Below are 15,274 nucleotides of genomic sequence, written 5' to 3'. Positions count from 1 at the left end.
GAGAATGTTTTGTGCTTTTGTTCTATTCAAATTTTTTTATTGAACTATTGCAGTCATCTGATCTTAAAGATAATTTGTCAGAAAGTCACACTGGGTCTACAAAAATGAGACACAGTACTAGGCACAGTACTGATTTGCCCGTTTTCTGTATGTCTATGAACTTTATATTGGCACTATCACTGTAGCAAGCTACAAAAACTGGCATCAATCACATTATAATTTACTGTTAAAGATGGTAAAACTATGTGACCCAAGCAAATTTAACAGGTACCCGTGGCATGCAGATATTAATGTCTGTCACATATGAGATGCTGCTATGACTGCACTGAATATGGAGTCTTTCAAATACGGATGGCTCAAACAGATACTGTACCATGTAACAGTAATGGAAGTATGTCATTATTTTTTGTAAATCATGTCATATAATGCAAAGATCGGGTATGTTATTCCATAGACTCACACGCCCAGTCCAGCAAATTCTTTTTGCATACAGTGAGGCCAGACTCTCCAGCATACTACCATTTCCTATTCCTCAATTATATATTGTTTTCATCATATCAATTATATCATAGCTTCCACACAGACAAAAGAGCAACACACAAAGATACAAACAAGCAGTAATGGGCTTTAATTGTCATCAATAACATAATATTGTATCAATCACTTCATAATCTGCATTGAAATACAAGAAAGGTATTTTATGGACCTTGTTTTGAATGTTTTTAGTAACAAAAAAAATATTTGTGTATAAAAAAAAAAACACAAAACATTAAGTTACTGGAACAAAATTCTCAGTGCTTCTCTGCCCTCAGTAATATTGATTGAGTTAATTGAAGGACCCGCCCTGGTTTTGTTCTGAAGGCAGAAATGAATGAGAGAATAATTATGTACAAATACCAATATTCCTAAGTGCAGGGATGCCTATGGACAGAGGCCATACTCTCTTGCTCAGGTGGTCTCTTTATTGGTTTTCCTTGCCGATTCTGTGCCCCATAAGCACCTCTCTCTCTCTCTCTCTCTCTCTTTCTCTCATTTGGCCCCTAACCCATCCCCACCTTACAGGTAACCATGGTGATGGCCATGTTATGGGATCTGCATGTGGAATGTTCCTCAAAACTGCAAAGTGCAAAGAAGTGCTTGGTTACAAAATTGCATTTCTGTTACTTTTCTATTCAGTGAAACTTGTTAAAAACGTCAACATTTGCATACAGTTTCAAAGGGGAGCTTAAACATCTCGGTTTTATAGTTATGTAGGATTTTAAATCCTACATGACCTTTTGAATGTTACACTGATAATAATCAAAGCTTCTTTGGTTTTGTGGATGGAATTGTGCTTTGGTTCAGAGAATGGAGACAAGTATAAAGAGAGACTCACGTTTTTGAGGAATTCTTCTGCAACAATGCGGGCACGGGCGTTAACGGATAGTTTCATCTCACTGATCTCCTTGTCAATTTCCTCCATGAAGTGGATGACAAAGTCCACCAGCTTATGCTTGTACATCTGCTCCGTGTGGAAGTTGGTGATGAGGAAGCTAATGTCATAACCCTGAAAACGTGTATGGAAAAGATCATCTCAAAGATATCCAATACTGCCTTCAGCAACTGGCCAAGCTTCACTCATGTTTTTCATGCACTGCTCAGTGTTCCAGATCTTTCTAATGGACATCCCTCTTCCCACACCCACCCGGCCACCTCGTTTAACTTTCTCTCTCTCACCTCCACAGGTTTCCTCCTCAAGATGAAAAAGTTCTCTGCTCTCATCATCATGAAGCGCATGAACTTGTGGCACAAAATCTTCTCAATCTCATCTGCCTGTTTGAGGAATGAACATCCCACTCATATGGAGGCTCAGTCATAAAAATCATACAATGCACGTCAGTCACGCAGGAGAGAACATCAGCGAAAGCCAGGAGCATCACTAGAAAGGCTTTGATAAAACACAACTGCTGGCACTTAAATAATCAGTCTGATGAAACACCATGGCCACAATTGGCCATACTTGCAAAAAATATTTTGAAGTGATCATTCTCATGATAAACTGATGATCATTTTGATGATAAACAATGATGGGTGTGGACTGAGAATGGATGGTATCTGGCTAACCTGCTTAACAGCAATGCTGACACGGACAGAGTTGATGGACCCCTCGATCAGAACCTTCTCCTTTTCATTGCGGCTGATGATCACGGGCTGCAAGAGTAGCTCCTTACTGCTCCTGAAGGCACAGGAAGAAAGCAGCAGCCACAGCGTACGCATCAGACGTCTGACATTTGAGGTTAAGTTGAGATGAGCGTGGCTGAGTAAGCTCATGCCTACATAGGCGAGGTAACTTACCGGACCTCGACTTCTGGCTTGTTGTGGCGCTCCACTACCTGAGAGGAGAAGTTCTCCAGACAGAGGGCCGCCTGCAATGTGGCACGCACGGCATTCAGGTACGGACGTAGAGTCGCCGTCTAAGAAGAAAATTTAGGATGGGGAGAACTTCACTACAGCAAGTCATCATAACCTTGAGCATTAAAGGATCCCTGTACATAGAAACATGTCAGTCAATTGGCCTATGTGATCATATTATGACATAATCAAAGGTTATTGGTCCAGAATGATGTATGCTGTTGCAGGAAGTGAAAACATATTTGCTCAACTACCCCCCAACCCCACCCCGAAATGAAACAGAATGGTAAAACGGCTGAAACATGCTGACACACAGGTCTTGGCGTGCTGCTGGAATTCCAGAAATGCTGTACTTTTATGCAGCAATGGAGAATCCTTGCAGATGTATCGCTGCTCTCCTCCTTTCGACACCCCAAACAAAACTTACGCATTTTAGGATTTATGTTGTAAGTGTAAATGGACAGAGCTATTAAGAGGTCGTATCAGCTATGTGGTGAAATTCACCCACACAAACACTTTGACATTTGTGACGTGGGTCATATAGCAGGCATACTTTTTAAAGGTCTTTGTAAACGGTGGCTCTGGCTACGTATCTGATACTGATAAAAGAGGAAGCACTGAACTCAAGGAGAAGTATGCACTCCATAAATATCAACTTCTTATTTGGCACAGCTGACATGAATTTCTGCTTTTTATGGTAATATTACCAGCGGCTATAAGTCGTTTCCTTAAACATATTTATTATAAGATGACGTGAATGCACAGCATATCTAAGCCTGACTGGGCTCTCAACCTCAATATTAATGATAGCACGTCCGCCAGCACATTAGAGTTATTAAAGCCTTAACATATTTCTCCTTCTACAATGGTGCAAATTAAAGATTACTAACCAGAACGTTTTCCTTACCAGCCAATAAACCCAACAATGTGAATAACTCATGCACGAGGCGGCTCGCTCATACTGATATTTACAGTGAGGAAATATTGTATGTTAATACTTCTCTTCAGGGACAAATCATTATGACACCAAACTGATACGCTGTAATACTTCCAGGTTCGTTTTGTCAATAACCGAATGACCTTAACTCTGCAGGTAGGCTACGCTTAGGTCTACAGCCTCTACATAATAAGCGCATTCGAAAGGAAACAACTGCTATGCAGACCTAGTAGGTCTTCACTAGATATGTCCAATGATATTTTATCATGAAATACAGGAAACTGATCATGTTTGCAGGTATAAAATATTATAAAGAAGGTCCGTGGTAGTTAGTTGTTTATTCTGCGTGCAACTAGCTACACATTTCAAACATAAAGCATGCCATTGGATCCAACTCGACAGCTGGCTTCTTAACAGACCGGCAATCCAAGAGTAGCAGGAAGCAGCCAATCCTAACAACCGTGACGTCAGTATTCCAGATGCATTACGACCCAGATTCCTCGAATATCACCAAGGATTCGACTTAGATATTTTTATTTAGTGAATAAGTCACATTTCGTTGTGAATAAGTCTGTAATCACCTAGAATAATCAATGCACATTGCAGATTACTTTCCATCTGGGTGGGGATTTCAGCTTTCTTGTTCGGCCGGCTGTACGAATGACTTCATACTACAACCAAGACTGTATCAGCAAGAAAAAACACAAGTACTGTGGATTCTATGTGCAACATGGCATTACAGACAACCAAGCATATGCGTTACGTTGCCGTTAAATAATCTGTCACCTACATTAGCGATATTAAACAAATATGCAGTTTTCTTACCATTTCGCCGTGTCAAGAGTGAAAGAAGATGCAAGTGCACTCGCCACGCCTGCTCTTCCGTGAACGCTGTCCTACATAGGACTATACCACCTATGGCAAATAATGGGGAAATTTTATGTATGATTACAAAACACTTATACATTTAATAGTACACGACGTTATCAGCTTTCTTTATTTGGAATCTTATAAAGTTTATAATAAGAAGAAGTTAAAAGTATGTTATCTATATTGTGTTCTACCTCGACGTTAAAGCGTTTATTCTACGGCCACCCCTCCCTTTTATTTCCTAATTCAGGGTTTATGCTCGAGCCTGATAAAATACATACCTTTTTTTGCTTATTAAAGCACAGTAGCCCATTTAAAAATAATTATGTCGTGAAATATTTATAACTTAGTGTAGTTCTTAATTCCCTTGCATTTTACAGCCTCTATTTCCATTGATATTACATCGAGCCGATAGTTTTTTCCTTATAAGGCAAAATGGGACGCGGAACTGTTCAGATAAATTTAGGGGAGTTGAGTTTACCACAAAGGAAAAGAGGTTTCTGTGCTGGAAGTAAGAATGTTTAATTTCAGACGAATAAAACGAATCATTACAGAAGTACATCATAACTAGCAATACTTTGAGTTGCACTTCTACTTTTTTTTATACATTTGCAATACACATACTAGACATCCTTCTGCATTAGTATTTGCCACTATTGAATATTGCATACGAAAACGCTTTAACGCGTACCAATAAGCTGGAGGACTGAACGAATTTTAAATACTATTCCATCATATTAGGCAGGGTTATTTAAAGCATATAAGATCATGTAGTAATATATGTGCCATTAATGTGAAAAACCTGTATAAGAATTTGATGTATTATTAAAAAAAAAACAAAAAAACAAGTGTACTCGAGCGTTTACTGTTTGTCCCCTTTCCTTCCTGATGGTACGGTCGATAATGGACACTGCAATCTGAAGGTAAATCGGTGGGCAGTTGTTTTGGTGTTTATTTATTAATACGGTACTTCGATGACCACGCTTGATACACATTTTCACTTTGTGAATTAATGCAGAGTTGGCGACAGAGACAGTTTTAAGCCGTTGATTGCTTTACGCCAAGCGGAAGACCTCGTATATGTAGTTAGCTAATGAGCTAACGAGTGGCTGCTTCAGACAGAAGCTCGCGGCGGCGCATGTCGCGATACGTGCTGCCTGTGTGTATAATGGCCCGTGGTCTTCTGCCATGTAAATACACGTGTTAAACTATATAACGACCGGTATATTACGTTTACCTCTGTTGGACCAGTTAAGGATGAAGTCCATAGTATCCATGGTACCTGGTTTGCCACATTTTATGAACCCAAGTGCGTTAAAATCTATATTCTGCTAATTGTCAATGAATTCTTCTTCTTCTTCTCCTTCTTCTTATTATTATTATTGGTGTTGTTGTTTTTGTTTAGCAAGATATATAATCGAGGGCGATTTTCAGACTTGTAAAGTGGGATATCTTCATGGAACAGTTCAGGCAGACTAAGTACCAGTTTCATGGATACAACCGTGAATTCCTCTTGGAACATTGAGGTTGAATGTAAATCCACTGTGCTACAAGTGTGGTATATCTCTTGTTTTTGCAGCCCCTTTTCATCATCAGGATGAGTGAATTAAAAGATTGCCCGCCTCTTAAATATTATGATTTTAAGCCAGTTGAGCATGGCAAGCTTTGCCCGCGGTACACAGCTGTCCTGAGCAGGTCAGACGATGATGGCATTGGGATCGAGGAGCTGGACACCTTGCAGCTTGAGCTGGAGACACTCTTGTCTTCTGCTAATCGCCGGCTTCGTGCTCTGGAGGAGCAGAGACAGGTAACCAGGGGAGGGAAGCTTTGAGAGATGGAAAAGGCATCCTAACTGTTAAAGGATTATTCTGTAAAACGATACATTAACGTAAAAAGAGGGGATGATTTAAGCTCTTTTCCAGTGCAGTTCATTTTCCCTTAGATCCTGACAGACTGGCAGGATAAAAAGGTGGACAAACGCTTCCTTAAACCGGGGAAGGAAGCTGATCTCATGACCACGCCCCGCCACTCCAAGCCAAAGAAGCAGAAGCTGGACGGCAAAGGAAGCCATGGGCCTGGGCCTGGTCCCGGCCGGCCCAAATCCAAAAACTTGCAGCCCAAGATCCAGGAGTATGAATTTAACGAGGATCCACAGGATATACCCCGTAATCCCAAGAATGATGCCCCCAATCGGTCAGTGATATGTGCATCCATCCAATTGCTCTGTGATGAATGATATGAACGGTGTATATACAATAGCTATTTCATGCTATGCACAGTGCCTAGTAGCTGAAATACTGTTTATTTTTCCCGTTTAATTCTGTCACATTGTTAACAGGAAGTGCTTACCTTGTTTTAATAGGGTCAATACACAAGACAAATTTATGAAGATTATTGCCAGTCTTCTTGATCAGTGGTTCTCAAACTGCGTGTCTGGAGACCCTCAATCTTGTGACCCCTTTCTTTCCTGATCCACTGATCTAGTAGCTGATGCTCTGTTTCAGAGGAACTCGCCTTCTTTCCCCCCTAATTCCATTAGTGACACAAAGCCTGTTCCGGGGTGAGGGGGGGGGGGGTCCCAGACAATTGCGACCCACAGTTTTAGAACCACTGTAAGGTACGAGTCTGTTTGTCGACATGTGATTGTGATTCTGGGCGTGCCTGTGGGCGTGTCGGACGCTTGTACATGACAGGTTCTGGGCGTCAGTGGAGCCATACTGTGCTGATATCACCAACGAGGAGATCAGAGTGTTGGAGGAGCTGCTGAAGACGCCTGAGGACGAGGCAGAATATTACAAGGTGCAGCAGACGAGCGGCCGCTCCAGCACAGAGGCGCTGTTTTCAGCTCCACTGCACACACAAGAAAGGCATCATTCACGAAAAGGGTGGAGTGCGTGCCAGGGGCAGTGCTAGCTGCTGGACCAATGAACAGTGGCGCTGTGTTGTAGGTACCGGTCCTGGGAAAGCATTACTCCCAACGCTGGGCTCAGGAAGACCTGCTGGAGGAGCAGAGGGATGGAGCCCGAGCCAATGAGAAGAAGAAAGGAGTTATGGGACCACTCTCTGAGCTGGATGCCAAGGGTAAGAGGGCTAGGAAGGACTGGGAGCAGATGCTGACCATACAGCTCCAGAAAAAATTGAGAAAATTTCACTGATTTCTCAATTTATGGGTATGCTTCTGTGTAAAACATACCTTTTTTTTTTTTTGCAAACTCCAACCTGGCTCTTCCCTGCTTCTCATTGATGAAGGGCTTCTTCCTTTCTTTATGGATCTTCTTTATGGGTTTTGAATTGTCCTAGCAGTGCACTTCACACATATTTAATATTTCCCCTTCTTTTTGAATGTCACTTGAGGTCATCCTCTGATTTATGAAGCACTGCCAGATAAGTTGACGGTCATCTCTGGCATTAGAAAGTTGCATCTGCCCTCTACCTAGCTGGGTTTTGGTTGTTCCCAGTGTCTCCTGCTTCAACTTATTCTTGTGTACTGCTGTCTTAGAAATCTGATGATGAAAACTATGATCTTCATGAAGACTTCCTTCCATGTGGTTGCTGTGGATGTGGAATATGGTGTGTGCTCTTATGGTGATGTTCTCCTAGATGTGGATGCACTTCTGAAGAAGTCAGAGTCCCAGCACGACCCACCTGAGGATGGCTGTCCCTTTGGTCCCCTCACACAGCGCCTCCTTCAGGCTCTTGTGGAGGTTAGCAAATGGTCTTCAGTAAATTGTACAGAATGTCACTTCAATATTCAAGTTTTATTGCCATGTCTATTTGGAGAATACAATGAACTCGTTGTATCCCAGAGCCTTTTCTATTATAAGAAAGTGCAATGCAAGACAGGGTCAAAAAGGTCATCAAATTACATATTTTCATATGCACAAGATACTTCTCTAATTGGCATTTCTCTCGCATACCACCATACGGGCTCAACTTCGGTTACTGCAGAATTATTTGGGCTTTTTGCGAATATCCTCAACATGCCTTTGATGTCATATCCAACAGGAGAACATCATCTCACCCATGGAGGACTCTCCGATCCCTGAAGTGTCAGGGAAGGACATGGGGAACGATGGCGCCAGCACCTCCCCACGCAGCCAGGGCAAAGCTTTCAGGTAATGGAAGAGATTTCTCTCTAGAACGTGTCAAAAACGAAGAGTTTGAAAATGAAATGGAAATTTGTCCCTTCGTTTTGGTGTAGTAGGAGACTTAATATCCAGTAGAACCTAAAACCTTTTGTGCCTGTCATTGGGCGCTTTTCCATCGCACTAGGTACCGTACTCCTGGTACATTGAGAAAGTACCAAAAGTATGGTACTTCAAGGTGTTGGTTTTCCACTGGCGTAAGAACCGGTACCAGCACCGATTGATATCACGACGCGTGGCGGAGTATTTTATTCTGCATTCTAAAAGTGGCTGTACTATATTATAGGGCTGGACAATGTGCACTATTAATCCCAACATTGCATGTTATGCACATTCAATTCTTACATGGCTAGTCAGCTATATTAAGATCAGGCTTTTTCTTACCTCCAATTCTGTACAGACATTATAGCACAGAGTTTGTTTTGCTAAACATTTTTACTCTGTCATAAGAAAAAACCTTAGCTACTTTGCAATTTTAATTATTATTCCTTTTGTAGATTATCTGATACATATTTTAAAAAGCAGTTTAAAGTTGACCTCGTGCTGCTTTTGCATGAGTGCTGCGTTCTCCCAGACAGTTATGATCATTTTCATCCTTGATGTTTAAATCACTCTGACAGGTTTGTAAGAAATTTATGAACTCCTTTTTGCTTTATAAATACTCCATATTTCTTACGACAAAATCACATTGCTATATTTACACCAAAAATAGCACAGCACGCTAAATGCTGCCCTAATATATTAAACAAAATACTTAGAATTTCTTGTCATACCATCCTGATCTTTTTGTTGTATCTGTTCGTCCAACCAGATCGCAATTACTGTTTTTTTTTTTTTTACTTTGTTTATCGTTGTTTTCTGAGATCGTATCGTTGTTTTCTGAGATCGTATCGTTGTTTTCTGAGATCGTAACTGTTTTCAAGGCGGCGTTTGCGTTGCGTTTCAGTGGCAGGCTATCTGCATAACCAATCGACAAGGAAAGCCTTTCAAGTCCCACCCCAAAGTACAAAAAAAAGTACCCCAGCTGCTTTGGCACTTTAGGTACTGGAACTTGACCAGAGGTCAGTGGAAAAGAGAAAGTACCAAAAATACCATACCAAAAGCACAGTACTCAGTGCGGTGGGAAAGCACCCATTGATAAGCAGTGTAGGTTGTCTTTCAGTTTGCATGTCTGACTCCCAGTGGCTGTGTTGGGTATGACAAGTGTGATGGTTGTGTAGAGACTTGTTGAGTCTTGCTGTAGGTCAGGGGTAGGCAAAAGCGGCTTTTCTATCCTACCTGGTCTCTGATGAACCACAACTGATCTCAGGCAGATAGTAACTCATGAGGTGGGATAGGAAACCTGCTGGATACTGGCATTCCAGGATCAGGGGTGACTGCACATGCTATAGGCAGTATGTTGAATCTTGCTGTAGGTAGTATTTTGCGTTAGGCAACCTGGATTTTCTTTGGTTTTCCCAGTGCTGGTCATCAAATAATCTATTGGGAAGTCTCCCAGCCATGTCTTTTTCTGTCCTCTGCCAGAACTCTACCAATGAGAATTTAAGATTTTCAGCATATAAGGTTTTCCGCATATAACAAAAATAATTTAAATCGGCTTATTATTCATTGCTGTTGTCTTGAGTGAAAAGATGAATGGACAAATGCAGCCTATTCCATATTCTGTTTCTGATCTGCATTGGCATGTCGTCTCCGCGATGCTGGAAAATCCATTGGCAAAGTATCTCTGTGTCACAAAGACAATGTTACTGAATATTGATTCGACATTCTTCTGATGTCTGTACCATGTATTGCAACCGCAACACAATGTGACATTTAGCGTACTGTTGTGTTTCCCAATTAGACTATATATCCCACAACAGGGTTATACTACATATATTTATATACTATGGGTTAGATTTGTTCTGTACCCCACATGTAGTGATAATGTTCAAAGCCATATATCACACAAGCGATTTAACTGATTAAAAGTTATGCTTCATTTAAAAAAAAATAAGACATGACAGAAACGGTAGCAATAGGCCTAACATTTATGACGAACTGATTAATGCAAAATTATAGGAAAAAATGCAGTTGCAGAAACACACATTAGTTCATGTAATAATTTAAATATTGTCAATAGGCCTAAATGGAGCACAGTCCTATAACAACGTTCCAATCTTAAACCAATGTCCTGCCGAGGTGTGTGTATGTGTGTGTGTGTGTGTGTGTGTAACTCCAAGGATTCCAGGATTAAAGTACTCTCCGAGGGAAAACTGCCTTATCTGGAATTGTAAATACAATGCATTGTTAATTAAGTTCTGGTACTTAAATGAGCATGTAGATCACAGTAAGCCTCTGCTCATTCTTAACACAGACTGTGGGACAGAAAGCTTACTGTCCCTCACCACCTCCATCTGTCTCTTCCCATAGTGTCCCACACACGCGTTCATTGGAGGTGCGGATCAAGGAGGAGCTGGTCTCCCAGGGGCTCCTGGACACGGAAGAGCGACAGGGAGCCGGGGGCGACTCCGAGGACGAGGTCCTGGCCGAACTGCACAAGCGGCAGGCGGAGCTGAAGGCCCTCAGTGCACACAACCGCACTCGCAAGCAGGAGCTGCTTCGGTGAGCAGCAAGCTGATGAATCTGCCGCGTTCTGCCCAGTAGTGGGATTCCTGTTTGGCTCATGCTCACCTTTCTACTTTAAGGTATCCAGAGGAAATCCCATTAATACACCCAGTATAGAGGAGTGGCAGCACCAGTTTGGTACCATTTACAGCAGTTTTGTTAAAATATAATTGAGATTTATTGTCTTTTTCTAAGCATGAGTAAAAGGTAGTTGTACATATGTGCATTTTTAAAAAATTTTACAGTCTATCCTGGTAAATCTCTTTCATAAAACATTACAAGCACTATATGTTAATTTATAGTGCGTGGTTTTTAATTGCAGAACAACATTTAGCAATTGAAATATGGTGTGTGGTGAATAAATTTAATTCAGTTTATTGCTTTCAGTGCATGTACATTTTATGGCACTGTATATTTCTGCTAATATTGCTGGCTGAAATATGTAAAGTAATTGCTTGTTTTATTTTTCATTAGCATGAGTATTTTTGTGTTTGCTATGTAGGGTGGGCAGCACTGTTGCTTCATATATCCAGGGTCAATGGTTTAAATTCCCCACTATATTTGTGGAGTTTACATGTTCCCTCTATATTTGCATGGGTGTCCGCCAGATACTCCGGTTTCCTCCTGCCTTTGAAAGACATGCAGTTTGGTGAATTGGCATCTCTAATTGAACATAAGAACATAAGAACTATACAAACGAGAGGAGGCCATTCGGCCCATCGAGCTCGCTTGGGGAGAACTTAACTAATAGCTCAGAGTTGTTAAAATCTTATCTAGCTCTGATTTAAAGGAACCCAAGGATTCAGCTTGCACTACGTTATCAGGAAGACTATTCCATACTCTGACTACACGCTGTGTAAAGAAGTGCTTCCTTAAATCCAGTTTGAAATGTTCTCCCGCTAATTTCCACCTATGGCCACGAGTTCTTGTATTTGAACTAATGCTGAAGTAACTATTCGGTTGAACAGCATCCAAACCTGTTAGAATCTTATAGACCTGGATCATGTCCCCCCTCAGTCTCCTTTGCTTGAGGCTGAACAGATTTAGCTCAATTAACCTTTCCTCGTAGGACATTCCTCTAAGACCAGGAATCATTCTTGTGGCCCTACGCTGCACCTTTTCTAAGGCCGCTATGTCCTTTTTAAGATATGGTGACCAAACCTGTACACAATATTCTAGGTGAGGTCTCACCAAGGAATTGTATAATCTTAGCATTACCTCCCTTGACTTAAACTCCACACACCTGGAGATATACCCCAACATCCTATTGGCCTTTTTTATTGCTTCCCCGCACTGGCGAGAATGAGACATGGAAGCATCAACATACACACCAAGGTCTTTCTCATAATCAGCTACCTTTAATTCAGTAGGTCCCATAAAATACCTGTACTTTATATTTCTGCTCCCTACATGGAGTACCTTACATTTGTCTATGTTAAATTTCATCTGCCAGGTGTCAGCCCAGTCACTAATTAAATTAAGATCCCGCTGTAGCTGCTGAGCCGCTAGTTCAGTATCTGCTACACCACCCACCTTGGTGTCATCTGCAAATTTCACCAGTTTACTGTATATATTGGTGTCTATATCATTTATGTAAATTAGGAACAAAAGTGGTCCTAAAATTGAACCCTGTGGTACCCCACTATGAACGCAGGCCCACTGTGACATTGAGCCTCTTATAACTACTCGCTGCTTCCTATCCGTTAACCAGTTATCAATCCAGGTCGCTACAGTTCCCTCTGATGTAATGACATGCAGACCAGTGTGTACTGGATAAAGCGTTGGAAGATGGATCATGTAGATTATTGGATATTGTATTTAGAAAAAAACAATTAAAGATAATAATACTGGCAGTTTAGTCTTAGTTACCTACTAGTCGGCAGGCCCACTGCGTTCTCTTTAGTCCTTCCTTTCATTTTTTCCCTTTGGGTGATCTACCCATTTGTCCCTCCTAATGCTTTGTGTGAGAGAGGAGAGAGGGCCTGATCAGCATCTGTTGGCCACTACAGGTTGGCCAGGGAAGAGATGCGTAAACAGGAGCTGCGACAGCGAGTCCGGGTCGCCGACAACGAGGTGATGGAAGCATTCCGGCGCATCATGGCTGCGCGACAAAAGAAACGTACCCCCACAAAGAAGGAGAAGGACCAAGCCTGGAAGGCCCTGCGTGAGAGGGAAAGCATCCTGAAACTACTAGATGGTTAGAGGAGATACTGGAAGGAGCAGAGTGTAGTTCAGCCTTCTAGAGAGGGATACTCTGAATGGTTTCTGCATTCTTTTTCAGTGGAGTTAGGACTCATTTAGACATGTTATACTTGATATGGTAATTGAGGTAAACCAGCTATGTTTTTTTTTTTTTTTTGTAAAGTTTGTACTATGCTTGCCGTTGAATCCATGGACATCCACTTTATTTTAGTGTTTTTCAGTTGTCACATTTATACATATGTACAAAATCAGATGTTTTAATAAAAAGAACTTTGTGTAAAGAATGCAGCACTGCTTTAAGTTTTTGAAAGGTTTTAAAACGGTTTAATCATATTTGAAGGTAATATAAGCTGATCTTGAGATTTTCAATGGATATTTAGTTATCCTGTGGCTAATCATGCAAATAACTCTGCCAGATATAGAGAGATCGGAGATTGTCCTGTATATGATTTGTAAAAGGATTGCAGACGGCACAGTAGACTCAGCAACGTTTTAAAGATTTTTTTTCTTTTTGAGGTCTGAGGGTAAATGCTTGTCATGCACGTAAAGGTTTACAGGAAATGTCATTTCTTAAGCGAGCAGAAAGCACGGAAGTAGACCCATGATTTCAAAATCGGAGCGTTTCTGTAACTGGCTAATTAAAGTTTAGCCAGGGCGTTAGAATACCCTATTGGCTGCTTTGTATATCAACTTCAGTCTAATTAGCCAATTAGAGCACGGGGCTTATGTCAATCACGAGCCAAGATTAAGAGGAAATAGTGAGCAGCCCAGTGAAGAAACCGTAGTATTATCCATTAAATTAACCGTAAAAGTTGTTAATGCAAGACATTTCTCAGCTTTAAGTTTTAATAACACTTTAATGCACACGTAAGCCATAATCGCAGAGACTGGAAAGAGCACAGCAGGACTTACACATGGTATATAAAGTGGGTTTCAGTATTTTTAAAAAAACGTTCTTATGGTCCCGCCACATTTTAAGTTAACACATATTATTGAATTTACCGGGGTACTATAAACTTTTCCCAATTAAGTAACATATGCATTTAAGAACCTTGAATCCAACGTACATACTCAGCTGGGCGTTGACCGCAGAAAGAAACGAAAATCAAAAAGCAATACAGTCTAATCATGACATCAGCTCTATGGTGTGTTACCGAATAAGTCAATAAGTAAGGTAATTTACCCCTATCTTACAAGACAAAAGTCACGAAACTTTCACCAAAAAAAAAAAAACAAAGCAAACGCGCGCAAAATAAACGTCTTCTGCTATAAAATATATTGAATGGTAATTAAAGACATTGCCATGTTAATGGCTATTGACACAAAAGTCGTAAAAAAAATAAAAATCTGCTCAAGTCCATGTTTTCTACTTTGACTCCTTGGGCGCCTTCTTGGCTTTGGGCACTTTGGGCACGGACGGCTTGGTGACCTTCTTCGGCTTCACCTTCTTGGCAGCGGTGGGCTTCTTGGCTGCTTTCTTTGGCTTGACTGCCGCTTTCTTGTGGGCTCCTGCAGGCGCGTCGGGCTTCTTCTTCTTCTTCGGACTGGCCTTTGCCTTGGCTTTCTTCTCCGATGGCTTTTTGGCTTTCCTGGCAGCCGCGGGGGCCTTTGGACTTTTAGATGCGCTCTTCTTGTCGCCCGATTTCTCGAACTTCTTCTTGTTGATTTTGAAGGAGCCGTTGGCTCCGGTACCTTTCACTTGAATCAGAGAGTCGTTCAGCAGCAGCGCTTTGATGGAGTACCGCAAGTAGGTGCGGCCGTTTTGCTGGTCGAACCAGCTCACTTTTTTGGCTTCGTTGTAGATCTTGACCAGTGAGGAGCCATTCCTCTCGGCCAGTTTACGGATAATGTCGATCACGAGCATACTGTATTTTCCAGGTTGATTCTTCTTTTTGCCAGATTTCTTCTTTTTAGCTGGTGTTCCAGGCGCCGCTGCTTTTACCTTACCGGAGGAAGCTTTCTTTTTGGGCTCTGTGGCAGTCTCATCAGGAGCCGCGACTGGCACTGTTTCTTGGGTGTCAGTGACCATGGCTAAAATTGTGTTATTGATGGAGCCTGACAATCACAACTTCGTTTGAGTTGCGAGTAAATGACACGCTGGTTGCGGCGCAAGGTATATATA

At 41.5% G+C, this 15,274-nt stretch overlaps 3 protein-coding genes across 4 annotated transcripts; 1 reads left to right on the top strand and 2 right to left on the bottom strand.

The window, feature by feature from the left end:
- Window positions 1-605: 605 nt before the first annotated feature.
- On the bottom strand, window positions 606-4,498 carry arpc4l (actin related protein 2/3 complex, subunit 4, like). The gene is made up of 7 exons (XM_023805555.2): window positions 4,480-4,498; window positions 4,154-4,243; window positions 2,335-2,453; window positions 2,104-2,215; window positions 1,717-1,812; window positions 1,376-1,546; window positions 606-1,116 (listed from the first exon to the last, which is right to left on the bottom strand). Exons 2-7 carry the CDS (start codon window positions 4,154-4,156, stop codon window positions 1,111-1,113), a joined length of 507 nt encoding a protein of 168 aa, XP_023661323.1. The 5' UTR covers window positions 4,157-4,243; window positions 4,480-4,498; the 3' UTR covers window positions 606-1,110.
- Window positions 4,499-4,680: 182 nt separating this feature from the next.
- tada3l (transcriptional adaptor 3 (NGG1 homolog, yeast)-like) lies at window positions 4,681-13,440 on the top strand. Of its 2 annotated transcripts, none has more exons than XM_023805551.2 (9): window positions 4,681-5,121; window positions 5,778-6,005; window positions 6,141-6,391; window positions 6,892-6,997; window positions 7,147-7,279; window positions 7,799-7,902; window positions 8,204-8,313; window positions 10,756-10,947; window positions 12,960-13,440. In XM_023805551.2, exons 2-9 carry the CDS (start codon window positions 5,796-5,798, stop codon window positions 13,150-13,152), a joined length of 1,299 nt encoding a protein of 432 aa, XP_023661319.2. In that variant the 5' UTR covers window positions 4,681-5,121; window positions 5,778-5,795; the 3' UTR covers window positions 13,153-13,440. The 2 variants fall into 2 exon arrangements, with proteins under 2 accessions (XP_023661319.2, XP_023661320.2); XM_023805552.2 differs by lacking the exon at window positions 4,681-5,121 and adding an exon at window positions 5,129-5,507.
- A 549-nt stretch (window positions 13,441-13,989) lies between these two features.
- Window positions 13,990-15,274, bottom strand: LOC140591648 (histone H1-like). The gene has a single exon (XM_072712919.1). The coding sequence runs from the start codon at window positions 15,179-15,181 to the stop codon at window positions 14,519-14,521; it is 663 nt and encodes a 220-aa protein (XP_072569020.1). The 5' UTR covers window positions 15,182-15,274; the 3' UTR covers window positions 13,990-14,518.

The sequence above is a fragment of the Paramormyrops kingsleyae genome, chromosome 6 (assembly GCF_048594095.1).
Source record: "Paramormyrops kingsleyae isolate MSU_618 chromosome 6, PKINGS_0.4, whole genome shotgun sequence".
NCBI classification, from domain to species: Eukaryota; Metazoa; Chordata; class Actinopteri; order Osteoglossiformes; family Mormyridae; genus Paramormyrops; species Paramormyrops kingsleyae.
The sequence above is the reverse complement of the archived record's forward strand: the minus strand, read 5'-3'. Positions and strand labels throughout refer to the sequence as shown.

Excerpts from the sequence above, each read along its gene's own strand:
- arpc4l (XM_023805555.2), bottom strand. Across the intron at positions 2,216-2,334 it reads AAGCCAGAAGTCGAGGTCCG|GAGCAGTAAGGAGCTACTCT; the intron begins GTAAGTTACCTC and ends CTGTGCCTTCAG. Across the intron at positions 1,547-1,716 it reads TGAGGAGGAAACCTGTGGAG|GGTTATGACATTAGCTTCCT; the intron begins GTGAGAGAGAGA and ends ACACGTTTTCAG.
- tada3l (XM_023805551.2), top strand. The coding sequence starts at position 5,796 with ATGAGTGAATTAAAAGATTGCCCGCCTCTTAAATATTATGATTTTAAG. Across the intron at positions 6,006-6,140 it reads CTCTGGAGGAGCAGAGACAG|ATCCTGACAGACTGGCAGGA; the intron begins GTAACCAGGGGA and ends ATTTTCCCTTAG. Across the intron at positions 7,280-7,798 it reads CTCTGAGCTGGATGCCAAGG|ATGTGGATGCACTTCTGAAG; the intron begins GTAAGAGGGCTA and ends ATGTTCTCCTAG.
- LOC140591648 (XM_072712919.1), bottom strand. The coding sequence starts at position 15,181 with ATGGTCACTGACACCCAAGAAACAGTGCCAGTCGCGGCTCCTGATGAG.